This window comes from Lissotriton vulgaris, chromosome 5 (genome assembly GCF_964263255.1).
Source record: "Lissotriton vulgaris chromosome 5, aLisVul1.2, whole genome shotgun sequence".
Classification (NCBI taxonomy): domain Eukaryota; kingdom Metazoa; phylum Chordata; class Amphibia; order Caudata; family Salamandridae; genus Lissotriton; species Lissotriton vulgaris.
Genome location: NC_141693.1, coordinates 1,818,961,496 through 1,818,989,102, shown reverse-complemented (window position 1 = coordinate 1,818,989,102; position 27,607 = coordinate 1,818,961,496). Strand labels below are relative to the sequence as shown.

Below are 27,607 nucleotides of genomic sequence, written 5' to 3'. Positions count from 1 at the left end.
CAGAGAGGGTGCTTTGAGAGAATCCTATTAGCCTAGCTTAATTAGCAGTATTTGACAAATCCGCCATTTGTGTCAATATGAATGCCAAATAAAGCTGAGAAGGATCCCGGCTGCTGTCTGTCTTTTAAATTGCTGACGCGGGATGGTGGGGGTGAGGCATGGGCTAGTGGGGGGTTGTTTCCTGGGCTGCCTAGGGGCAGGGGGGGTGGGAGGCATGCGAGCAAATGCAAGGCTCTTTGCGGCTTGAATGGCGGTGCTGTCTAAGGGGCAAGAGGTCTCGTGCCGCACTCGGGCAAGGTCATCGCGGAGCTGTGCAATGGAGCTCCACTCCCGGATATGGGGGGCTCACAATTAAGTGTAACAAAGGTTTCGTAAAAAGTGACGGGACGAAGCGGCGTCTTGCGGGACAGTGGCGCGCGTCAGAATGGGGCAGGGTTGCCATGGTGCTCAGCAACATTAATAGCAGCAGAGGGGAGGGAGCGATCACAAGGAGGTCAGGTGCGAAGTCTTGGATAGGCGGGCACACGGGAAGACTTGGGCGCAGGGAGGGGCGCTCAGGGAGGGTTGGCTGGTTGCAAATTGTTGGGGGCTCAGTTTAGGGTTGCGATGATTGGATGGGGCCCGGGAGCACAGGGTGTGGCTTGGCTGGACAGGGGGAGGGGAGATCAGGGGGGCAGGTGGCGGCGGATGCGCAGAGCTGCCGCCGCGAGGGTGATGGGTGAAGGGGTGCCGAACAGATAATTTCCCTCAGCAATAGAAGAAAATAAATAAATGCACGGAAGGAGCGTGGCCAGGGGGACCAGGAGCGGAGGTGTGCTCTTCCATGGGCGGGTAGGGTTTTGGTTGCGCATGAAGAACCCGGCTACAGCGCGCATAGTAGATTCGCAAATTGATAACATGGGGGGGCTGAAGGACGTGAAGGGGGTGGAGGGTGATGCTGGCCAGGTGGTAGAAGTTTGAAATTCGGGGTGGGCACGGAGGGAGACAGGATTGCAGGAGATGTGTGGAGAGGTGCGCATCCTGCGGCGGGTGGTCGGGTGGAAGGGGACAGGCTTTCGAATGGTTAGAGGCTCGTTGAGGGTTGCAGATATGGGACTGGGGCTCAGGAGCAGAAGGTGCGGCTTAACAAGACGGGGGGCTATGCTTGGAGCTGGGGCTCAGATGTCTGATGGAGGGTGTGGGGAGGGTCGCATGGCGCAGGAGGAGGCGAAAGATGGATGGGTGCAGGGTGGGCGCCGGAGATGCTGAGGGTGTCCCGGACTGCGGGGGTTCAAGGAAAGTGAAGGAATGGGGGGCGGGGGAACAGGAGCACGTAGCAGTGGAAACAAGTCACGGTGGGGTGGGGTATACTTCTAGACAAAAGTAAAAAGAGTGCTGTTTAAAGGGATCGGGATGGATATGCAAGAGATTCGTGCATATGTATTTTTTGCTGTTTACAAAGGTTGGTAACGGCATTCGAAGAAGAGGGCAATTTCACCTCTTAACTATTAACACTCATTAAGTGCCGATTAAGGTAGGCAAAGGTGCAGGAACGCCTGGTAGAGAAAGACACTTCACTGGGTTCTGTAATATGTTTCATGCATTGCGTTATAATGTTGATGGATAAATAGAGGTAACTTTCTGGGTTAATACTTCTAAGTGAGTACTGGATGCGCGAGAACCTCCCGTCAAGGCCACTGTAAAGATAGCAAAGTGCACTAGGGGCACCAATTAGGTAGCTATGGAAGATGCAGCGTCAGGTCGGAGTGCAGGGTAAAGGAGGGAGGGACAGGGTTGGGGGAGGAGGCCGTCCAGGAGAAGGAATGTATAGAGATCAGCAAACAAAGTGACAGCCTAATGAATGGACCTCGATGGTAATTAGCGATGGAGATGCTAATAATGAAATGCATTAACATTTCAATCAGTTAGACCTGGCCTCGTGGCGTGGCCCCTCCTGACGCGTAGCGACCCGACCCTGACCCATGCACCCCACCAGACCCCTGATTATCCCGGCCCACTTCCTCCATGACCCCACAGACAACAAGAGGCTTCCCCGTCCTCACCCCCCATCTTCCTGGTCCCGGACGCATCCAAATCCTATCGGCCCGAAGGCCTCCGGTGACCATTCCCCTGCACCTAAGAAGGCCGCCACGGCCCCAGCGCGACCTCGGCCCTAGATGCGCCATGCCCGGCTGGGGGTGGTAGAGCGCTCCCAGGAAGCGAGAGAGGGAGGAGCAGTTCTATCACACCTCCAGCCTCCCCTTGAGAGATGGGTTTCGATCGCCCCTCCGGCCTCCCTGAGGGCTGGCTCCACGCCTGCTGTGTGTCTGGGATCCCTCCAGACCCAACTTGAAAGGATCAAAAGGCCGCCTGGCAGGAAACCCCGACAAGCGACCCCCAGGTGCTAAGACCTCTGCTTGCGAAGACTCCAGACATCAAAGAGGAGCAGACCTATAACAAGGGGCGCTCTGAGACTATCGGCAGATTGACTCCGGGAACTAAGAGAGCCCTGCTGACGTGGTCGCGGCTCGACAGAACATCGAAGAAGAAACTATTCGGACCTTGGAACCTTGGTGAGCCCTGCTGACATTGTCGCGGCTCCCACCTGGTAGAGACGGTCTTCTGCCTAAACCATCTGAGCCCTGCTGACGTTGTCGCGGCTCCCTTGCAACTTTGAGAACACCTGAGCCCTGCTGACGACGTCGCGGCTCCCACTTGGCAGAGACGGACTTCTGCCTGATCCATCTGAGCCCAGCTGACGTAGTCGCGGCCCATCAACTGTTCTGGTCCGGCTGGACCCAATATCGCACCGTATCCCCCGGCTCGAGGATTGAGAGCTGTGCGCCGGATACGCACCTGCATTGACCCCGAACCTTAAGACTGTTCTGCTACCCCTACCCTTGTCGAGACTGTATGAGCCCTTGCTCTACTTGTAAATACGAACCTTGCGGATCATAAAGATCCTGGTCTCTTGCTAGATAAAGAATACGTTCTTCAGAACCTACGGTGTGGTGTCTCTGTCGAGTGGTGCTAGCCCAGCGCGTACGATCTTAGATACGAGATTCTCCCCCAGAAGGGTCTCCCGCCAGTGCTCGGCTGTATTCCTAGAAGAGGTGGGTCACAGGGTGGTTAGGTACACTATCTGCCCTCCCCTGAGATCGCCCTTCTAACATTGGTGGCAGGCGACGGGATCCGAGCCCACCATCTAGAGATCGTACAGTGAGCGGCTGACGCACTACTGAACAAAGACGGCAGAAGAAATCACCACGAGTCCTACTGAAACCGACGCGAGTCCTACGTTCCGTGCAGAGCAATTAGAAGAGTATACGCACAAAGAACTGAAGCAATTTTGCAAAGAACGTAAAATCGCTACCACTGGGTTAAACAACAAAGAAGATATGCAGAAAGCCCTGAAAGCCTGGGTGGAGTCCGGAGCCCTCCTTTCCCAAACAGAAGGAAACAGCAGAGAGGCGGAGCAGCCCGACTAAACCGAACTCTTCCAAGGGGGAATTAACAGCACCCAGGTACGAAGCGATACTCCAGATGGGGGCTTATCCCCGGAAGAGCTGGCAGACAGAGAAAGAAGCCGCAATCACGAACTTGAAATGGCCAGACTAAAAATCGAGGGCGAAAAAAAAATGGCAGAGAAAAAGCTAGCCATAGAGCAATTGCGAGTACAAGGGAAGTTGGAGGAAAAGAAACTCCAACGAGAACACGAAGGAAAAAGACTTCAGCTGGAGCATGAACGCAGCTTAAAGGAGATCGAACTTAAGGCGAGGAGCGAAGAAACCCGGCCCCCTGGGAACCGAGAGACCGTTCCCCCGGTAGAGCCGAAGGTCCACATCCCCAAGGATGTGGTCAAAGAGTACTACAAGAACGATGACATCCAGCAATGGTTAAAGGCCTACGAGGTAGCCATGACCTCCCACTGAGTCCCACAGAAGTATTGGGGGGCCGGGTTGTGGGGTTGATTCCCGAGCGAGGGGAGAGTCACCTTGCTCGACCTGCCGTCCACCATGCAGACCTCCTACAGCCACATGAAAGAGGCCCTCTTAGATCGTTATGGGCTCACCCTCGAGATGCATCGCCAGCGGTTCCGAGACTGCAAGAAGATCCCTGGCACCACGTGGAGTACGTAAACTTTTACAGTCGAGCCTTATAAGGGTGGATCAAGGGCAGCAAGGTCACCACCTTCGAAGGACTTTTCGATCTCATTGCTTGGGAAAACTTGTCCACAAACTGCTTTGTGGAACTACAACAGCATCTGCTCGACAGCAAGCTGGTAAATCAGAGGAAGCTGGCCGTCGAAGCCGATCTCTGGGTGAACACCCAGGTCCCCCGGGGCCCCGTAGGAGAATACCCCCGAAACAATCGGGGACCTCCCCGCCAGAGAGGGAGGGGGGGAACCACGGAAGACAGAGGGATTTCCAGTCAGGTCCCCAGCGTAGTCCCCCGAGAAACCAACCCCTGAGCTTTCCAGCCCCTCCTTTAGCCAATACCGGTCCTCCAGGTAGGCCGGGGCCCCGAGTGAATATCACCTGCTTTCGATGTCAACAGATCGGGCATTACGCCAGTGACCCCCAGTGTCCCATGGCCCAGCGATCCACCCCAACAGCTCCCCCAGCCCGACAGATGGCCACCGTAGCCCTAGGGGAAGAGTTTGAGGACCCCCAAGAGTGGGAACCCGCGGCCATGGTCCTAGTCTCACTAGGAGATCGAGAAATGGTTCCCGAAGCCCCCCTACCCGCTAACACCAAGAAATACCGGCAGCTAGTGACGGTTAATGGCCGCCAAGTGGAGGCCCTTTGTGACACCGGGGCGAGCATCACCAGTGTCCTCGGCCATTTAGTCAAAGAGGACCAAATCATCCCTAATGTCTTTTGCCCTGTAATCTCCTCCGACAATACAGAAAGCTTGTGTAAGATGGCCTTGGTACCGTTTGAGTGGGGGGGAGTGACCGGCAAGTTACGAGTGGCTGTCCGAACCTTACAACCTGTGGACTGTCTCCGGGGCAACGACCTAGAAAGTTCCCCTTGGGGAGAAGTCGAACGCAAAACCCACCTAGGAATGATGGGCCTACCCGAATGGGTGTGCGCCACCACCCGATCCATGTCTGCTCGACTGCCCCCCCCTCGGGGAAGTCGAGGATGAACCTCCCAGCCTCACCCCCATTGACGAAGACAGACACGGCCGAGCCGAGCCCCACAACCTCCTCCCAGGAGAAGAAGCCGACGACGGACCCTTACATCCCGATCCCGCACAGATCACGTAGTTAGGTGATCTCCCCGAGTTGGCACAGTGGCGCCACGAAGGGGGCCCCTCCCGGGAGGAGTTCTGCCGGGAACAAGCTACCTGCCCTTCCCTGGTATGAACCCGGCAACAGGCCGAAGCCCAAGCTGCTGGCGACCAGTCCGGAACCCATTCACTTTATTGGGAGAATGGCCTCCTGTACAGTGAGCAGAAGTCTGCCGAGCTAGGGTCAGCCCGGGTGCTGGTGGTACCCCTACGCTTCCGAGACTTGCTCCTGGGCCTGGCCCATGACATACCCCTGGCGGAACACTTGGGCCAAGACAAGACCTACAACCGCTTAGTTACTAATTTTTACTTGCAGAACATGTGAGCCAACATAGAGGCCCACTGCAAGTCCTGCCTCACGTGCCAGGCTAGTGGCAAAAGTGGAGGAAAGTGCAAGGCTCCCCTCCAACCCTTCCCCGTCGTCAGTACCCCCTTTGAACGGGTCGGAATCACATTGTGGGGCCCTTGGACCCCAGGACATCCCAAGGTCACCGATTTATCCTAGTCCTGGTGGATCACGCCACCCGATACCCCGAGGCCATTCCCCTCCGCACCGTAACGGCCCCTGTGGTGGGCCGGGCGTTGATGGGGATCTTTTCCCGCGTAGGTTTTCCCCCCGAGAGGTCCTGAGCGACTCCGGCACGAATTTTATCTCCAAATACATGATGTGCCTGTGGCAACAATGTGGAGTGTCCTACAAATTCACTATCCCGTACCATCCCCAGGAAAATGGTCTAGTAGAGCGGTTTAACCGGACCCTGAAGGGGATGATCATGGGCCTAGAAGAGCCCCTCCGGCGTAAGTGGGACGTCCTACTCCCCTGCCTCCTGTTCGCTTACCGGGAAGTTCACCAAAAGTCCTTGGGGTTCAGCCCGTTCGAATTGCTTTATGGTCATCCCGTCCGAGGACCCCTGAGCCTGGTCAAGGAGGGGTGGGAGACGGCACCCCGAGACCCACCCCAGGATGTGTTTCGATAAATCTTGACCCTCCGAAACCAAACTCTGAAGTTCCGAGAGCTGGCCGAAGCCAATCTCGAAGCAAGCCAGGAAGAAATGAAACGCTGGTATGACCAGAATGCCACTCTGGTCGAGTTCCAACCGGGCCAGCAGGTCTGGGTGATGGCCCCAGTGAAACCCTGTGCCCTCCAAGACAAATGGACAGGGCCCTTCAAAGCGGTGGAGCGGAAGAGTCAAGTCACATACTTGGTGGACGGCCAGTCCCCGCGGAACCCCCTACGGGTCCTCCACGTGAACCGCCTCAAACCTCAATTTGTGCAGACGGAGTTGAGTTTACTCCTAGCCACCGATGACGGGGCGGAAGAGGAAACTGAGCCTCTCCCTGACCTCCTGTGTGACATGGAGAAAGATGGCTCTGTAGCGGGAGTTAACCTCTCTTCCTCCCTCACTCCCCAACAACGCGAAGACTGCCGCCAGCTCTTGGGGCAGTTCTCAGACCTGTTCTCTCTCGTCCCCAAGGTCACCGACTGGTGTGTCCACGACGTGGACACCGGAGACAGCCCGCCGGTGCGACACAGAGCCTACCGAGTTCCCGACAGAGTCCGGACCTGCATCCAGGCCGAGGTCTCGAAGATGTTAACCCTGGGGTATTCGAACCTTCAGACAGTCTCTGGTCCAGTCCCGTGCTACTGGTCCCAAATGCAGCTGCTCCTGGGGTCGCACCTGAACTGTAAATGTAAATGTGTTGGACAGGCCTCGTGGAAGGCCCGCTCCCTCCCCGCATGATAGGGCCCGGACACCGGCTCTCCCTGTATCCCCAGAAAGAACCATCCCGGCAACCCACCGAGGCAACCCGCAACCCGTCCCCAACGGGACTCCAGCTCCCGAACACCCCAGTATCGGCTGGCCCGGGCCCCCGTCAGCACCATTGCCCCGGCCCAGCCGCCATCTTTGGGCACTGCATCACGAGGCCGCGTGGCCTCGGCTCGACCCCAACCCTGGGCCTGGCCAGGCCCCGACATCGAGGCCCCACCATCCACCCAGGAGGTGAAGAGACCACATGGCAGGTCAATGGGAGAAGGAGTGTCGATGGCTCTCCCCCGCCAGGTGTCGATCGCCCCCGGCCTCCCCGGGCGCTGGCTCCACCCCCCTGCTGGGTGTCTGGACTCCCTCATCCCGGACCTCCCGACCTCCAAGCGCGAGGGTCCGGACATCAAAGGAGACCAGACCTATAACTGGGGCAGCTCCAGAGCAGGAAGGAGTTGTATCCTGGAGTCGAGAGACACCTAGAAGAACTCATCCTTGACGGACTGCTGGCGCTGCCGCAGCCCTGCCTTGTGAACCCATCTCTGAAGCCTGCTGGCGCTGCCGCGGCCCTCTGCAACGTGCACCTCCGTCTTGGCCTGCTGGCGCTGCCGCGGCCCATCCTTGTGAACCATCGCCTTGGCCTGCTGGCGCTGCCGCGGCCCCTCTGCAACGTGAACCCTCATCCTAGCCTGCTGGCGCTGCCGCGGCCCTCCTCGTTGTAAAGCATTCATCCTGGCCTGCTGGCGCTGCCGCGGCCCTCCTTGCCGAGAACTATCATCCTAGCCTGCTGGCGCTGCCGCAGCCCTCCTTGCCGAGAACTATCATCCTAGCCTGCTGGCGCTGCCGCGGCCCGACCTTGCAGACCCCTAAGCTCGAGGATTGTGAGCTCCTTCTTGCCGCCCCTGTACCAGACCGGTACCAAGACTGTCCCGCTACCCCTTTCCCTACAGAGACTAGAATTGGGAGGATCCTAGTGTCCTGACCCCACTGTATCGTTGATAACCTTGCCTCAAGAACCTTATATAAAGTGTGTAGATCTCATCCTTGTGTGGTGTCCATTTGTGGGGGGGGGAGTTACTTGTCTGTACGATCGCCGGAGACGGCCCTCACCGGAGGCCTCTCCCCCTGTACTCGGCCGACCCTCCGGGTCCCCGTCTAACAAAATGTAAATGTAAATGTGTGGGACTTGTAAAGCGCACTGTTGCCCGTGAGCGTCCTGGTGCTGAAGACCGCTGGGGAACCCGTCCTGGCTTTCCCTGTCAGATGGTCCCTTCTGGGTATCTCCAAGGTGGAGCCAGGCATCCACGGTGTCTGTGGGGGGCCGTTGTAGAGATGAGGCAAGCGTAATGCCCAGAGTTGCCGAGTGAGATCCCTGGTTAGCGTAGGCCCCGAGGCGAGAATTATCGAGTCCGTTGACCCTCGTCCACGACCCTGACGCGTCGGGAATCGAACCCTGGTCCCGGGCCGTTCTCTGCTTCCGGGTCTGCCTCCTCTAACCAGTGAGCCACACCACTCCACAAGGTTCTGTGTGGACTACCGGGGGCTCAATGCAGTCACCCGGGCCAACGCTTACCCGATTCCCCGCGCCGACTAGCTTATTGACCGCCTCGGATCTGCTCGCTACCTCAGCACCTTTGATCTGACCTGCGGATACTGGCAAATTGCGCTCACAGAAGGAGCGGTCCGCCTTCTCCTCCCCAGATGGGCACTATCACTTCTGAGTGATGCCCTTCGGGATGAAAAATGCTCTGGCCACCTTTCAAAGACTGGTTAACCGAGTCCTGGCCGGACTAGAAGAGTTCCGCGCCGCATGTCTGGACGATATCGCGGTATTCAGTTCCCAATGGAGTGAGCACCTCCGGAAGGTGTTGACGGCCCTGCGCCAGGCAGGCCTAACAGTGAAACCCAGCAAATGCCAGATTGGGCAAGGCTCGGTGGTCTACCTTGGGCACCAGGTCGGGAGCGGGCAGGTCGCCCCTCTTCAGCCTAAGATCGACGCCATCCTGGCATGGGAACCACCCACCACCCAAACAGAAGTCTGAGCCTTTCTGGGCCTCACCGGTTACTACCGGAGGTTCATCAAAAGCTACGCAGCCTAGTGGGTCCCCTCACAGAACTAACTTCCAAAAGACAGCCCAAAAAGGTGCAGTGGACCCCCTCCTGCCAAGAGGCGTTCGACGCCTTGAAAACCGCCAGGTGCACCGCCCCTGTGCTCCAAGCCCCCGACTACTCCAAAGAGTTTGTGGTGCAAACCGATGCTTCCGAGCATGGCATTGAAGCCGTTCTCTCCCAGCTCAACGAGAAAGGCATTGATCAGCCCGTAGCCTTCATTAGTCTGAGGCTACTGCCCAGAGAACAACAATGGAGCACCATTGAACGCGAAGCGTTCACCGTAGTCTGGGCTCTAAAGAAGCTACGACCCTACCTGTTCGGAACCCACTTCCGAGTCCAAACAGATCATCGACCCTTACGGTGGCTCATGCAGATGAGAGGAGAAAACCCCAAACTGCTACAATGGTCGATCTCCCTCCAGGGGATGAACTTAACCGTAGAGCATCGCCCCGGTACTGACCACGCCAACGCTGACGGCCTCTCCAGATTCTTCCGCCTCAGCGAAGAGAACCCACAAGAGGATGGGTAGTTCTCTCCGGCCTTCAGCTGGGTGGGACGCGTGTTAGACCCGGCCTCGTGGCGTGGCCCCTCCTGACCCGTAGCGACCCAACCCTGACCCCTGCACCCCACCAGACCCCTGATTATCCCGGCACACTTCCTCCATGACCCCACAGACAACAAGAGGCTTCCCCGTCCTCACCCCCAATCTTCCCGGTCCCGGACGCATCCAAATCCTATCGGCCCGAAGGCCTCCAGTGATCATTCCCCTGCACCTAAGATGGCCGCCCTTTCCCCAGCGCGACCTCTACCCTAGACGCGCCATGCCCGGCTGGGGGGTAGAGAGCTCCCAGGAAGCGAGAGAGGGAGGAGCAGTTCTATCACACCTCCAGCCTCCCCTTGAGAGATGAGTTTCGATCGCCCCTCCGGCCTCCCTGAGGGCTGGCTCCACACCTGCTGTGTGTCTGGGATCCCTCCAGACCCAACTTGAAAGGATCAAAAGGGCCGCGTGGCAGGAAACCCCGACAAGCGACCCCCCAGGTGCTAAGACCCCTGCTTGCGGAGACTCCGGACATTAAAGAGGAGCAGACCTATAACAAGGGGCGCTCTGTGACTATCGGCAGATTGACTCCGGGAACTAAGAGAGCCCTGCTGACGTGGTCGCGGCTCGACAAAACATCGAAGAAGAAACTATTCGGACCTTGGAATCTTGGTGAGCCCTGCCGACATCGTCGCGGCTCCCACCTGGTAGAGACCGACTTCTGCCTGAACCATCTGAGCCCTGCTGACGTGGTCGCGGCTCCCTCGCAACTTTGAAAACACCTGAGCCCTGCTGACGACGTCATGGCTCCCACTTGGTAGAGACGGACTTCTGCCGGAACCATCGGAGCCCTGCTGACGACGTTGCGGCTCCCACTTGGCAGAGACTGACTTCTGCCTGATCCATCTGAGCCCAGCTGACGTGGTGGCGGCTCGACAGAACATCGAAGAAGAAACTATTCGGACCTTGGAACCTTGGTGAGCCCTGCTGACATCGTCACGGCTCCCACCTGTTAGAGACAGACTTCTGCCTGAACCATCTGAGCCCTGCTGACGTGGTCGCGGCTCCCTTGCAACTTTGAAAACACCTGAGCCCTGCTGACGACGTCGCGGCTCCCACTTGGCAGAGACGGACTTCTGCCTGATCCATCTGAGCCCAGCTGACGTGGTCGCGGCCCATCAACTGTTCTGCTCCGGCTGGACCCAAGATCGCACCGTATCCCCGAGCTCGAGGATTTAGAGCTGTGCGCCGGATACGCACCTGTATTGACCCTGAACCTTAAGACTGTCCCGATACCCCTACCCTTGCCGAGACTCTATGAGCCCTTGCTCTACTTGTAAATACGAACCTTGCGGATCATAAAGATCCTGATCTCTTGCTAGATAAAGAATACGTTCTTCAGAACCTACGGTGTGGTGTCTTTGTCGAGTGGTGCTAGCTCAGCGCATACGATCTTAGATACGAGACTCTCCCCCAGAAGGGGCTCCCGCCAGTGCTCGGCTGTATTCCTAGGAGAGGTGGGTCACAGGGTGGTTAGGTACACTTCTTGCCCTCCCCTAAGATCGCCCTTCTAACAATCAAGAATAACGAAGAGAGGGGGGTGCAAGGGAAGGAGAGGTGGAGGGCGGGGGGGACATGAGAGGTTTAAAAGGCGCACATGAGAAGGGTATCAAGAGGACAAGTTGAGGTAGCGGGAAATCAATGAGGGATTTACAGAATGGCTGCAAAAGAAGCAATGGGCGAGGGGAGGACACTCAGGGAGAGCGAGGGGTGGCAGGGATGGGGACAGAGAGTGGGAGGAAACAGAGAGAGACGGGCAGAGATAGAAAATGGGAGGGATTGAGAGATGGAGAGAAAAGGAGAGCACAGGCAGAGAGAGACAGAGGAGGTAGGCCAAGGGAGTCTGCGAAAGAGAGGCAAAACGAGAAGAAATTAACAAGGGGGAGCGGCATGCATAATCCTGATCTAGGAAGAAGCCCAGGGGAGCTTTGAAGCTCTCGGAGAAGTGTGAAGCAGTGGGCACGGAAGCACAGGAGCAAATGGTAAGGGGAGGAGAAATGCTGCTGGCAGGCTGAAGGCGCGGGCAAGCTCATGCACGAGAGCACATGCACTTGTGGAAATCCGCTTTGGGAGAGCTTAGTTTAACTCTTGGTTTCACAGCTATAGACTCGTCCTATTCATTCCTGCGGAATGGAATAGGCCGAGACCTAAAAAGGGTAAAAATGAACACGTAAGGGAAACAGAGCCAACCCCTCAAAATGTTAATGTTAATGTTAAAAAGGCTTATATAGCGCATGGCTACCCCAGCAATGGGGCGTCCCAGCGCTTGCAGACAGTTTGAAACAAAGCAACTTGGCCCCAGGAGAAGACATGTAGCGTTACTTAGAAACCTTAGGTAGAAGGAAACAGCACGTTTTAATTTGCTTTCTAAATGATAGGTAGTTGTTTGTAGCACGCATCTCCGAGGGGATCTAATTCCACAGTTTCGGAGCCAAATACCTGAAGGAACGGCCACCCGCTCTGCTCCTTCTGATTTTAATGGTACAGGCAAGGTGGAGATCCGCTGAACGGAGAGCACGTGTGGGAACCTAAAAGGAGCACAAACCCCGCAAGATTGGGGAACCAGAGCAATGGAGGATTTTATGAAGTAGGCAGAGGGCCTTAAATTGAATACATTGTCACCGGAAGCTAGTGTAAGCGCCGCAGAATGTGAGACGTGTGAAAGTGTTTGGGCAGAGCAAACAAAATACGGGCAGCTGCATTTTGGGCCCTTTGGAGTCTGTTGATAGCTGTCCGGTTGAAACCTAACATTAGTATGTTACAATAGTCTATATGTGATAGAACAAGGGCTTGGACAATTGTCTGACGTACAGGTGGATTGAAAAAGCCCAAAATAGGTTTAAGCGACCGAAGGCGACCATAGCACACGCCAGCCACTCTTTTTGCATGTGACTCTAGGGTGAGGGAGTCGTCCATAGTCACGCCCAGGTTTTTTACTTCCATCTTAGGGATGGGGGGAGGGCCTAAGGTGGAGGGCCACCAGTGATCATCCCACTTGTAAATGTAAATGTATAGGCATTTATATAGCGCACTACTTACCCGGAGGGTCCCAAGGCGCTTCGACCGCTGCGAAACCCTTCCTGGCTTCCCTGAGAGATGGTCCCTTAATGGGTATCTCCAGGGTGAGACCAGGCATCCCCGGCGGTCTGGTGGGGCCGTTAGTGAGGATGAGGCAAGCTAATGCCCAGAGTTGCCGAGTGTGATCGCTGATCAGAGTGGGCACCGAGGCGAGAGAATTATCGAGTCCGCTGACCCTGGTCCAGAAACCTGCCGCGCCGGGAATCGAACCCTGGTCCCGGGCCGTCCTCTGCTCTCGGGTCTGCCGCCTCTAACCAGTGAGCCACACTACCTCACTTGTGTGTTTCCTTGCCAATCAGAAGTACCTCAGTTTTTGATTAAATCAACTGCAGGCAGTTCGTGGTCATCCAACTAGAGATGGCCAGAATATCATCTTGAAATTTGGCTTGATCCGTTTTGATGTCATTGGAAAAGCAAAAAATAAGCTGCGCATCGTCCGCATAAGAAGTTAATTTGATCCTACGTTCTCTGGCCAGCACTGCCAGAGGGCGGACGTATACGTTGAAGAACGTGGGGCTGAGAGCTGACCCCTGCGGAACACCGCAACTCAATGGAAACCTGCTGGATGAGAACGGTGGAGCATGAACCTGGAAGGAACGGTCTGATAGAAAAGACGCGAACCAATCCAGGGCTCCATCTCGGACTCCGATCTCCCATAGTCTTCTGAGTAAAATCCTATGGGAGACCGCGTCGAACGCCGCACTTAAGTCCAACAGGACCAGAGCCGACGTGCCACCCAGATCTTGTGTCGCCCTCAGTTGTTCAGTGACGGCCAACAGGGCGGATTCCGTGCTGTGGTTAGTCCGGAATCCTTTTTGTGACTCGTCTAGAATCCCATTGCTCTCCAAATAATAGGTCAAGATGTCATTCACGTGCGCTTCTGACAAATTGGCCAAGTAGGGGAGCAAAGAGATGGGTCTAAAGCTTTCAGGCCTGGAGGAATCTAAGGTGGGCTTTTTTAGTAAAGGGACAACCTTAGCGTGTTTCCACGATTTAGGGATGGTGGAAGACTGAAGGGATTTATTAATCAGCTCCCGACCCTCCGCCAGGATGGAATTTTGAAATAGATTAAACATTTCAGGTTTAACAGGGTCCTCCGGGGACCCAGACTTAACCTTTTCAGCCAAAGGTTCCATATTGGTCTGTGAGATAGGAGGGAGGGTAAGAAGGGAATGAGGGAGTTTGGGTGAATCTGAAATTTGGTGTAAGATCAGAACAGACTTATCAGATTTAAAAGAGTTATAGATCCCTTGGACTTTACTGACAAAAACCCAGCTATCTCTTCACATTGTAGGTCAGCTGTTATTGTTCAGTTACATCCCCCCGGTGACTTAGTCATGTCCTTCACTAAGGAGAAGATGGTCTTGGATCGCTTTGTGCTAGAATTGATCAGTTCAGTATAGTAATTAGCCTTGACTTTCTTTATAAGTTTATGATAGGCTTTAGTAGCTGATCTGAAGTTGGCTTTCGCCAGGGGATCATAGGATCGCTTCCAGGTACGTTCTAGTAGCTTGCATTGCTTTTTCTGATCAGCCAATGCCACGGAATACCAAGGATGGGATTGCTCTCGCTTGGGCCTGGACAGTTTCTTGGGGATGAGGTCGTCAAGAGACGAATTAACCAAGTCTCTGTAAACTGTCGGCTTCCTCCAGATCTTCTGGCCAATCTGGGCGGGAGTTATTCAAACTAGTCTCGAACAGGGCACCATCTAATTTGTGCCAAGGGCGCCTCCAGAGAGGCGGGAGGGACTGCTTCCTGGAGCTAGCTGGGATCTTAATAAAAATTTGAACCACAAAGTGATCCGACCGACTGAGGGGACTAGGAATAGAGGCCGAGACACCAGAAATGTTTGAAAATACTGGATCAAGCAGATGGCCAGCCAAGTGAGATGACCCTTTGACTAGCTGAATGAGTTGGCAGGCCTCAAGGTCTCCCAGAAGCTCTCGTACAGCAGGGGACTCACAGCACTCAAGATGGAGATTCAGATCCCCCAGTATGCTAAAGTTCGCAGACTGCAGCGCTAGCGTAGAAATAAAAGAGACCAGAGATTCCTGGAAGGCGCTTGCGGGGCCCGGGGGGCGATAGATCTGGAGCCCTGTGAGGGTTAAGATGTCTGAGACCTTTATCTTAACAAGCATTTACAATGCAACGGTTTCGCCTTCGGAAAAGTTTGAGCTATTGGCATTGTAAATGACAAACTTTTTATTTATGTGTTGGTTTTGAAAACAGATAAATAAATGGCATTCTCATTTACAATGCCAATAGCTTACTCTGTCGCAAATGCAAGACGTATTGCATTTGCACACACACACCCACACAAGAGCCCCCCACACACACACACACAAGAGCCCCCCACACACACCACACAAGAGCCCCCTCACACACCAGAGCCCCCCACACACACACGCAAGAGCCCCCCACACAAACACACACACGCAAGAGCCCCCCACACACATACGCAAGAGCCCCCACACACACACGCAAGAGCCCCACACACACACGCAAAGAGCCCCACACACAAACGCAAAGAGCCCCACACACAAACGCAAAGAGCCCCACACACACGCAAAGAGCCCCACACACACGCAAAGAGCCCCACACACATGCAAAGAGCCCCACGCAGAGGTCAGGGGTGGCACAGAAGCAGAGTTTCACCAGCTGAGGCTCGCATGAAGCCTCTAGCATGAAATAGAGGGAGGGTAAGGGAGAAGTGATGAAAGAGAGGAGGTAAACAATGAAGGGAGAGCTCCATACGTGGGGCGGGGGGTCGAACTTGGCCAGAGGTGGAGGAGGTGGAGGAAATAGAGGGAGGGTAAGGGAGAAGTGATGAAAGAGAGGAGGTAAACAATGAAGGGAGAGCTCCATACGTGGGGCGGGGGGTCGAACTTGGCCAGAGGTGGAGGAGGTGTACCCCAGATTCGAGGGACTGCCCCTTCCAGCAATCTAGGAAGCTCTTTTCAGGAGAATTTGTTTGTTCCGTTTAACGTCCTCCGTGCATGAAAAGCATAGGACAAAATAATTCCAATGGGTTAATGTCTCTATGGTTACCAGGTCACAAGCTCAAGCTCGAATGCCATCCCAGGATCCCTGGCTGACATCAAAGGGGCTGATTTACTGTAGCTGCTACTTCCTCCAGAGGCAGGCAGATGGCGTGGCCGCCTCCACGGAAGTGTGTTCTTAATCTGGGGCCCTGAGTTTTAGCTGCGATAGTAGTTTGTGCAGGGGTCCTCAACGAAAACATACACCTTAGCGATGCCTATGCAATGCATGCATGAGGAAACATTATGCAGTACGTTGTATCGAAAATATTGGCGTTTCTGAAACCTTTAATGTTGCTGTGAGGAAAATATATATATAGAATACACAGTATCGTTCCGAAAAAGGCCACGTCGACCAAAGTGCTTTACTGCCGGTGGGAAGTCTGCGTTCTTAACTTAAACATAGAAACCTGCCACATATCACCACGGAATGCTTGTAACGTCAAATAAATATACAACAATAAGCTCCACTGCGGTGCCGAATATAAAAGCGATCATACTAAGAGTGCGTGCTGCACTTGAATGGGCGCCGTTTCTCATTGGAGAACCTGTTACTGAGTATCATCCCTGGGGTACAGGGGGAAATGCATTGTGTATGAACGTCCAATTGAAGAGTTGCTGGTGAACCCCTGTATTCTAAAGGCACAGTTGAATACAATCAGGAAGCAGTTGGCCCTCCCCTTAATCGGTAGGTAGATTACACACATCCAGAGTTGAAGGCATAGGATTCCTTCCATATCTCTGACAGCGGTGTGTGTGCAACACTACCACTGCCTACGCACACAACTTAACCATAAAGTAAACTATCCAGATGAATAGGATGAAAGACCACGAGCAATTAAGCAGATTAACGTGCAGTGTACGAATAGGGCCGACTGTGGGCGGACACCTTAGACCACAACAACGATTCCAAAAAACACACTTAGATGCGAACTAGTTCCCAAGAAGGCACTCGTCTGCTGTACAACCGATAGTAATATTGGAGAGCACGAATGGATGAAACGAACTTCTACATAAATGCACTGACTAGAAACAAACAGCCCAGCAAAACACAGTGCTTAAAACACCTGCTACCCGCCCTTCAATAAAATGTGTTAAACCCCATGGTAATGAGTCGCCTTAAACGACCGCACACACGAGTTTATAGTCTACATATTTATTTCGTGCAGGGATGGAATTGCACGACAACGTTTATAAGGGGTCAGACACATCACAATGAGAAATAAACTAACCCTCAATTCTAAGCCAAATGAGCATCTTAAACAGGGAAGCATGAATAACTATAAAAACCTATCCCAGGGCGGCGTGAACACCCGAGCAACACAGCACTCACCGTGGGCGGAGGCGCGGGGCTGCAGCTGTCCTACTCGGCAACACCTGCCCGGCAACGTCCTCCTTCATTTGTAGAAGCAGCGCTCCTGCCTCAGCTGGTTTCTCCCCTCAAATCAGGGAGATCGGGTATTGGGCTGTTATCCCCGGGTCCCACGCGCAATGCGGGGCACTCGGGAGGCGAGGCGCACGTCCGTGACGGTTTGGCGAGCGAGCGCACAGCCCCCCAGCGCTTCCTCTCTTCAGCCGGTGTCAATACCGGGTGCGGGGTGGAAGGCGATCTCCCCCAGCTTCTGGGCCGAAGACTCGACCTCGCAGGCACGGCCCCGTCGCAGCTCCCACTGGCCTCCGCTGACGTCGAGGGTTCCCCCGGAGTCAGCCACTCACAGCGTGGCTCCCGGGGCAGATCCTGATGACGCGGCGAGGCTCCAACCAACGGCGGCGCAGCTCACGGGGACAGGCCCACTGCAGCGGCCAATCAGAGCGCGCCTCTGCCGACGAGCCTCCGAAAAGCCACCAATGCGGTCGCAGCCCCTTCGTGCCTCGGCCAAGGTGCCGAGCAGCTGCCAGTTGACCCCCGGGCGGGACGGGATACCACAATTTGTGAGGACACGGGGGGGGGCGGGAGAGGACGAGGGGGGCGGGAAAGGACACGGACGTCGGGAGGGAGGCGGGAAACGTGGGGACGGCGGGAGGAGGGACACAAGGCAGGACAGCAGCAAGCACGGCCCGGCCGGAGGAGACTCGGGGGCGTTCCCGGCGTCGCGTGACGTCGGCAAAAGCCAAAGAATCTCGGGAACGCCCCCGTGTCTGGTCCGGCATTGATGGACAGGCCCCTCGTCCAATGGCTAGGCTCCATTTATGGAGCTAGCCAATGGGACGGGGGGGCGTGTTCCAGAGTGCTTACTGTACTCAATAGATTTCTCTGGAGGCGGAGCCTAACGGCTCCGTCCCCCAGCGAAACCTAAAAAGGGCACATTCACAGTTAATTATGCTTCAGGGCATGACACGTCATCTCAGCAGCCAGTCAACAAAAATGTGGCACACAAGTCAATAATTCAGCTTTTATTGAATATTGCGCAAAAGTTCCTTAGTAGAGTCATCCAGGTCATGCTAACCAGAAGGGGGCTGCAGCGGGAGAGAGAGGCGGAGGGAGTTGTGTGTGCTGCTCGGCAAAGCACTTAATGAGCGAGCCATGACTGCTCGTAACTGTAAAACAATGTGATAAGAAAGGCAGATGGTGGCTGCACGCGTTCATGCGCACATGCACGCAAGCTTTAGGCCACAGGAGAACTTTGAAATTCACCCTTACTAAAGTCGAGCAAACAGCACATGCGCTGCTCTTGGCGCAACTGAGAAGTGAGCTGTTGATGCGGTGTGCGGTGCGGCTCTAGAAGGTATTTTCGTTGAGGTAGCAAAACCCACATTTCATTTGTGAAGGCTTTTTGCCTATCAGTTTATTTTCCTTTGAAAAATAGAAGAAAGAAGCACAGATGTAATTCTAATTTGATTATTTAAATGTCAGTTTGTATATGTTTGTATTAAAAACACTAATTTAGCTGTTGAGCAAGTGTACTGAATTTTAAAATAATTTTGGGAAATAATTTGATATTATGTACATAAAGTGGAGGAAAGGAAGGTTTTGGTTGAGTTGCTTCTATACATATGGTTAATAGTGACATAACATATTTGCGCAAGTCATTTTTCCACTGAATAGATTTACAGTCTGACACAGATTCCGTGATGTGGCCAGATAGCAGAATTAGTTGCCAAATGCCAAAGATGGGATTAGAAACAAGACTTTGAATTCCAAGGTCAGCAATTTTGCCTCTACATCACACTTAAGCATAATTTTCAGATGGGCAGTTATTTATTCTGTTTTTAAAAGAATGCTTTTTTATAGTGGTCCAGAACCTCCTTATTTATTTAATTTATTTATTTATTTAAACACTTATTAAGCGCAGCGAAGGCCCGTGGCGTCCTGAACAGACGGTGGCATTTTAAGGAAGCTAGTGCAGATGCTCATAATGGGGAACTAAAATTAATTTTCCTTGCTCTTTCTGGCCCATGCCATAGGGCCAACTTTGCTTCTTGTACTTTTCTCTGTGGAGTTCTAGTCTTTGTAGAGCTGGTGATTTTTTTTTTTTTTTTTTAGTTTTAGTTGATTTCTTCTGTTTTCATATAAGAATTCTCGCCTTTTAGATTAATTCTGCCCACCTCACATTCCTCCACTTCCTAGGCCTGCAAGGGTTGAGTTATTTGTATACACACATGCAATTAAATCTCCTGCAGAAATTTCCACTGAAAGTACTATCTGGACCCATATTGATATTCACATACAACTAGCCAGTGCATTTGCACATAGACAGGCAGGCAGACTTCCTGAGCACTTAAACTGAGGAATGAAAGAAAAGATTGAGAGTGTCCTAATGTAGAATGGTCATCCTAATTTGTGTATTTTGTGTTTTGTTTTCAAAAGGCAAATACAGAGCCTCCAAAGCTGAGCCGGGATGAGCAGCGAGGCCGTGGGGCACTACTCAGTGACATCTGTCAAGGCACGCGGCTGAAAAAGGTGGGCGTTGTCAATGACAGGAGCGCCCCGGTCATTGAGAGTAAGTTTGGTTTTAATTAAGCTTTTGTATGGCGCTTTTCTTATAGGGGGGGGGAAGTGGGGTGGCTCTTAACCATTGACTTTTTATGCTGCTTTGTGACATTAACAGGAATGCTTCCCTTACAGAACCCAAGGGAGGCAACAGTGGATTCAGTTCTGGAGCTCTGCAGCCTAAGGGAGGACTTTTCCAAGGTGGAGTCCCTAAACTCCGACCAGTAGGCGGCAAAGATAATTCAGGTACTGAACATTTCATATGCTTCCTATGCTGCTTCTCCTAGAAGACTTTTGTAGTTATATTTTATTGGTATCTTTGTGATAAATTCCTGTGAACCATGAAAGTTTGTTGAAAGACAGTAAGCTTTCCTGATGCATACAGGCCTGCCCTATGAAAGTCTTATCTCCACCCAACTGTGTTGCTTAATTAGTGTACATCCTCTTGATGTCGAATGAAGTCACTCATCTCGGCACTTTGTGTTGAAAGCTTTGAGGAATGTGTGCTGCCTTCCTTGTGGATGTAGAGTATACCCATGCTGCTGTCACTAAACAGGATTATCATTTTTCTATTGAAGATTTGAAAATGTTGATGCTCAGCAATATGTGCTTCAGATGTAGGTAATTATTCTGACAAACATTTTTCTTTTGGTGAACACAAATGAAGTACTCTGACGGTTTTTAGATTGAACTTGTAAGTTCTCGGTTGAGGGTATTTCTGCAACAGTTGAAAGGGAACACTGTTTTCCTCCTGAGCCCACCGAGATGGGTTCTTTAAGGATGAGTAGGAGCCAAACCCCAAGCCGCAGCGTGATAGCTGACAATATTTCAGCAAGGCTAATCACCTTGACTGACATTGAAAAGAGGTTGAAAAGGTGAGATCTAGGATGGTGTGCAGCCCCACTACACCTCTCACCTCCTTCTATGTTGCCCACATCAAACGAGCAGAATTAGAACCCTACTTTAATATCTGACTTGAATAATGACTTTTACTGCCAGATCTATTATTTCTATGTATCAGTCAGGAATTTGGAATAACCTTGGTGAACATAAGTGGAGGAAAATGAAATGGGACAGAAAGGGCAGAAAGGGAATTTGTACCTCTGACTGTGGAGGAGAGGTGTACGGTAATCTGCGTCCATCCATGGAGGTATAAAGAGTCTGTATACGCTTCTTGAAGGGAAGAGGAGCAAAACAAGAGTCTTCTTTTGCCTCTTTAATTTGTGCATTGTGAATATGTTTTTAAGGATAATTGGGTCAGTCACTGGCTGGCTTCCCCCAGAGTTCTGCAAAGCAAATGTTCATATCAGAAGAAAATTTCTGTCAGCAGTTTCCTCAGAGTCACTGTTGTTGGAGAGCACTTGTATTTAACAATGCTTTCCTGTCGCCCAGAATCTACATCATAGAGTTTAATCAAATTGTTGGTAGTAGCACATTTGTTTATTTCTGTATTACGACTGGTTGTTGAAAGCATACTTTCCTTCTCGAGTGTGCAACCTTTCACACAAGTTTGTGTTTTCCATAGTTTTTTCTTGATGCTGCTTCAACACCTTCAGTTCATCATAGGGGTTCTGAATAAATACATTTATGTTGGTGGTCAGAGTAATGTCAGGGCAGAGAATCTTCCAAAATATACTAAGTAAAATACAGGATCCTCCCAAGGAGATCAAGCAGGAAGGGGAACACACACACACTCACTCACTCACTCACTCACTCACTCACTCACTCACTCACTCACTCACTCACTCACTCACTCACTCACTCTCTCACTCTCTCACTCCTCTCACTCCTCTCACTCTCTCACTCTCTCACTCCTCTCACTCCTCTCACTCCTCTCACTCCTCTCACTCTCTCTCTCTCTCACTCCTCTCACTCCTCTCACACCTCATGTCGTTTGAAACAATGCCTGGGGTCTGCCGACTGTGATACCTTTTCTACCATTAACCAGTCAGATAGTTTTAGGAGGCACATGCTCCATTGCGTATGTGATGACTGATTGCCCGCGAACCAATTAAACAAAGGGCTGACATGCCACCAGCCCTCACCTGGAATACCCAGAGGTCCTCACAGACTACCCACTGAGCTGCGTCATATTTTAAAGCACCTGCAGGCATGTATGGCATCGGCTCTGTACTCCCGGGGCTGCTTGGCAATCTGGCCATGTGACCTCACGAGACACACAACTCCTGATTCTGTGACGTCATGTTACAGTGCCCTGGAGCATGCTGTGAACAAATACACAGCTAATGCTGCTGTGTCTCGTGCGTCTATAATTGTTCTTGCAGAATGTTAGGGCACTTTGGGACAAGTGGTGTACACTGCAGTCCTCCGGCATGTGCGCCACACACACTGCTTAAAGAGTGGCAGCGGTCCAAGGGTACAGTAAGTAACTAATCCCTTATTTAACCTACTCAGTACTGCACAATAAATGCTAACGGCCTTCTGTGCAGCTAGTTGTCTTAGGCAGATAAAAGGTTTGCTGATCTCTTAACAGCAAAACAACTTTCGGTTGCGCGAGTTTAAGAGGGACACAAGCCCGTTTTTCTTTGGACCTTGTCACAGCCTCTGATGCCTAAGCGAGTAGCGAAAGTGTCACAAACCACACACACTGTGCAAACGAACATGGTTACTACCTTGCTGGTTAGTTATCATTACTCATCTAAAAGTATGTGACATTGCAAAATCTGATCTTAAAACTCACTCCATCCATTGAAAACACTCATTTACTTCCATGGGTAGTGTGCATTGAAGAAACTGTTTGTTGCTTTGACAGCTGCCTTTATTTTTCCTTTAGATATTGTTTGCTGGAGTTAAGGATAATAATTAAACGCAGTGCAGGGTAAATTCAGGGACCTCACACTTGCAGGTTAAGCACCCAGGGTCGAATATCCCCAGTGGCACTTTTTATTTTAAAGTCTCTATTTGTCCTACTGTACTTTCACTCATGGTTCAAACCTGCAGAGTAGCGTATACACCTCTCTATGGTATGAAGTACTAAACTCTTACATGCTTGTGCATTGCTAGTTGTTGTGAATATTTGCACTAGATGGAGCTTATATGCCTGTTCACTCCTTTTGTTTAATGAAAATTCATGTACGTGAGGTTATGAGCATATATCCAGCCAGCTGCTGCCTACAATATGTTCCTGTTTTTATCATTAGAAGTCAGTATTCTAAAAATGCTTTTCTGGAGATGGAAATGAAACCGAAATAACACGTAGCTGCAAGTTGTTGCTATAGTCTAGGCCATAGATGGATGAGTGGGCGTAAGAGTTATGGGAGAGTGTGTCCAGAAGCATTAGTGGATGTATACACGAAATGAATGGATAAATTCTCCATATGATGGACAAATGAATGGATGATTTTCTAGTAAATGGACATATCGATAGGTTAAGTGAATGTGAGAGTCTGTAAAAGGATGCTAGCATGCATGAGTATGCATGAACATATGAATGCAGTGGATGATGGAAACATGGATGAATTAATGGGAGGATGATTCAGTGAATGATGGGCTGAATGCCCTTATGTTGGCTGTACTAGCTCGTACGTAAAATGTATACCCAACTTTTACGCCTCATCATTTTGAAATGTCACCAGCCCCCACTGTTGAGAGATAACCATCTGAATATCTCAATCTCCCAAAATAATGTCAAAAAAGTTCCAAGATCAGGATATAATTCACAGCCACGATGATATAAATTGTGGAATAACACAGGTAGTAAGTTAAAGCACAGCCGGTGGGGGGCGGAGACGGAGGGGGTTTGTGTGTAAGGGTTAGCAACCCTTTTGGTTTGCATGGCTTCTTGCATTTACCTGTTCCTTTAGGCCCAATGGAAGAGCTGTAAACAAGGTTTGGGGAATGTGATAACTTGCAGGGTCATCCCTTACCAAGAAGCAATAGACCTTAGGTTACTTGCCATCAATGCTTCCTTTTCAGGCTCGGCAGCCCACTTAGGAGACCTATTTATTAGCTGTCTTGTGAGTGCAAATGAGTCCGTGTCCCAACAGCTTCAGAAGCCTGGAGCCATCCAACTATGCCGTAGTGCAGGTCCTCAATGACAATACCAGAGTTATTCCTTATATCAAGAGGACATTGTAGTTTCCTTTCGCATTATATCATGGTTTGTTCATTTTGAAAGCCCATTTGGTTGAGACCGTGCTCAAGCCAAACCTTCAACAAGGTTCCCAAAAGTTATGGCATAAAAAGGTGGTGTTGATAATGCTGAAGTTTTACTGTGGGACTCTTGAGGTCAGCCTTTTCACTGATCTGGATTGTAGGCCCCCGACTTCTATCCTTCTTCTAGTTCTGAGGAATCTAAGGTTTTCAGGAACATAAGTGGTAGAACCCCTTGCCCATGACTGGGCAAGGTGGTCATGGTATCCAGAGTTTCTGGATCTCCATCCGCTCCATCTGATGTGCATTCCTATCGGGTCCGGTCTACAAAAATGTATTCTGTCAAGATCCTCTCTGCAGTTGTGATAGCTAGGAGCTACTCTTTGAAAGGTTGGCGCTCTCTAAGTAAGTAGTTGACATGACTTATGAGATCAAATGCAGGTGTATATATCTCTTGAAGAGCTTATCCTTGTGATGTGCAATTTCTCCATTTACCCCCGTTTTAATGTCTGTTTGGCTTAAGAGGCCCTTGGCGTGGAAACAATCTAGTGAAAACTTAATAGAATACTGACCTGCACAGTGGATTCTATCAGTTTTGGAAAATGCATGGTGTTGAGAGAAAGAAAGCACCCACAAAGATTCCTGTTGCGTGGGAACTGGGAAGACTTCCACACTGAGCTTAAGGTTCCTGCAGTGGAAGCTCATGTAAAAATTCCTCCCCAAAATTTTGGTTTGATGTCCTTTTATTTCAAACTTTTGAATTTGGAACTTTGAGAACACATCTTGAAGACGTTGTCCAAAGTGTCTGACATGTAATCTGTTGACTGACGTTCACAATTTTTGCAGACAATCTTCCATTGGTCTACAGTGATCTTGTAAAGGCATGTGTGTTTCATTCCCAAAACTATGAAAACTAGTGGAGTAATATATAGGAGACATACACGGCGGAACTGGGAGCAGTTGGTTAACTGTTTTTAGATGCAGCCTAAGCTCATTACCCTGACCACTGATGTGTGGAGGATGCTTAAATTCAAAAGTCCCGTTTTTTCCAGACTTGCCAAGATGAGGACTATTTCCTAGACACAAAGGCCATAACCCCATGATAAGAACTCATTTGGGCCATGTACGACTTTAAAAAGATTAACCACTTATCGCAACGAGACTTCTGCTATATCAGTGCCTTAGACATGAAGGCACTCTAAGATCTCAGAACCTGGACCTGTGCAAATATTTTGCTTGGCTCGTGTTAGAGGGCGCTCCTTCTCTGTTATGGGTCCAAAACTGTGGAACTCCCTTCCTGAGCCCTTGAGAAACTGCACTTCCTTACTAGCATCCTACAACGGCCTAAAGACTGGCTGTTTTAAGCTGTTAATCTGCCTTCTGCTCTCTTGCTCAGAGCTGGGAACCCCATTTTTGGGTAGCTGCACGCTTTACAAGCTTATAAATAATAATTAAGGCTTTCTGTTTTTCGTTTTTATGGATTTTTTCAGATACAGACAGAAAACATGTTTTCTGTCTGCCTTTATTTTTAAACGTGGATAAATACAGAAATATGTCCTACTTTTAAGTGACTCTTTGTGCAGTCTTTCATGAATTATAGGCACGTAATCAACAAGAGAAAACCCCACTGCCTGAAAGGACTTTTTTTGAAAATGCAATGCGTCATGGATACAATAGAAAAAACATCAATGTAACCCCCCCCCCCTTCCAGAAAGACAAAACAGTGTGCTAGAGGCCAACGGGGCTAGATATTGCAGGGCATAAAGAAACGTTAACCACATTTTTTGCAAACAATTATATCAAATTTATTATAACAATGATCAAAATAGCAAAAAGCATAACACATACACATGATACATATTTAATAATGTGCAATGCAATCAAGAAAATCCTAGGCTCAACAATCATGCTAAAACCCACTCATACTATCAGACAAATTCATACTCATTCATTCGCACATACAAAAAAACATCACACATGTCCTACAGTTTCAACAAACACCCATGATTCTCCCCCACAAAGTCTGATAATATATTGACTATCCCGAGCCACAAGAGACTGTGGTTTGATTGTGGTAACATCAAATCACCGTATTATCGTATCTTTTCATTAGTTGAAGTTAAGTTGTTAACAGAATTGATCTTGAAGTTTCAATAGGTGCCACAACAAAGTCTTGGGTGAGACATAAAAGCCAGAGGACTCAAGCGCGTTTCGCTGTCCTACCCAAATTAGTGGGTCTCACCTTCTCCAGGGCACAGTATGATCGGATTGCATGGAGAACAAGCATTTACAATGCAATTGTCTCAGCATTATTAAAGGTAGAGCTATTGGCATTGTTCATGACATTTTTTTTTCAAATCATAAATAAATGGCATTGTCATTTACATTGCCAATAGATTAATCGTTAAATAAATAGCATTGTCATTTACAATGCCAATAGCTTAATCGCTCGCAAATGCATGACCTATTGCATTTGCACCCACACAGAGCCACAGACACACACAGAGCAACACACAGACAGAGCCACATACACACACAGAGCCACACACACACAGAGCCACACACACACACAGAGCAACACACAGACAGAGCCACATACACACACAGAGCCACATACACACACAAAGCCACACACACACACACAGAGCCACACACACACAGAGCCACACACACACAGAGCCACACACACACACAGAGCCACACACACACACAGAGCCACACACACACACAGAGCCACACACACACACAGAGCCACACACACACAGAGCCACACACACACAGAGCCACACACACACACAGAGCCACACACACACACAGAGACACACACACACACACAGAGCCACACACACACACACACAGAGCCACACACACACACACAGAGCCACACACACACACACAGAGCCACACACACACACACAGCCACACACACACACAGAGCCACACACACACACGGAGCCACACACACAGAGCCACATACACAGAGCCACATACACAGAGCCACACACACACAGAGCCACACACACACAGAGCCACACACACAGAGCCACACACACAGAGCCACACACACACAGAGCCACACACACACAGAGCCACACACACAGAGCCACACACACACAGAGCCACACACACACAGAGCCACACACACACAGAGCCACACACACACAGAGCCACACACACACAGAGCCACACACACACAGAGCCACACACACACAGAGCCACACACACAGAGCCACACACACACAGAGCCACACACACACAGAGCCACACACACACAGAGCCACACACACACAGAGCCACACACACACACAGAGCCACACACACACACAGCCACACACACACACAGCCACACACACACAGAGCCACACACACACAGAGCCACACACACACAGAGCCACACACACACAGAGCCACACACACAGAGCCACACACACAGAGCCACACACACACAGAGCCACACACACACAGAGCCACACACACACAGAGCCACACACACACAGAGCCACACACACACAGAGCCACACACACACAGAGCCACACACACACAGAGCCACACACACACAGAGCCACACACACACAGAGCCACACACACACAGAGCCACACACACACAGAGCCACACACACACAGAGCCACACACACACAGAGCCACACACACAGAGCCACACACACAGAGCCACACACACAGAGCCACACACACAGAGC

The 27,607-nt window shown here is 51.3% G+C and overlaps 1 protein-coding gene across 2 annotated transcripts in view; it reads left to right on the top strand.

The window, feature by feature from the left end:
* The window catches only part of WIPF2 (WAS/WASL interacting protein family member 2), a 380,717-nt gene that overhangs the window by 161,794 nt on the left and 191,316 nt on the right, over positions 1–27,607 (top strand). For both annotated transcript variants that reach the window (XR_015296073.1, XM_086924239.1), the window contains exons 3-4: positions 19,672–19,804; positions 19,930–20,040. Coding sequence is in view for 1 of the 2 variants with exons in the window: in XM_086924239.1 (XP_086780365.1) it covers positions 19,672–19,804; positions 19,930–20,040 (244 nt within the window). In the remaining variant the exon portion in view is untranslated. The remainder of the gene's footprint in view (positions 1–19,671; positions 19,805–19,929; positions 20,041–27,607) is intronic.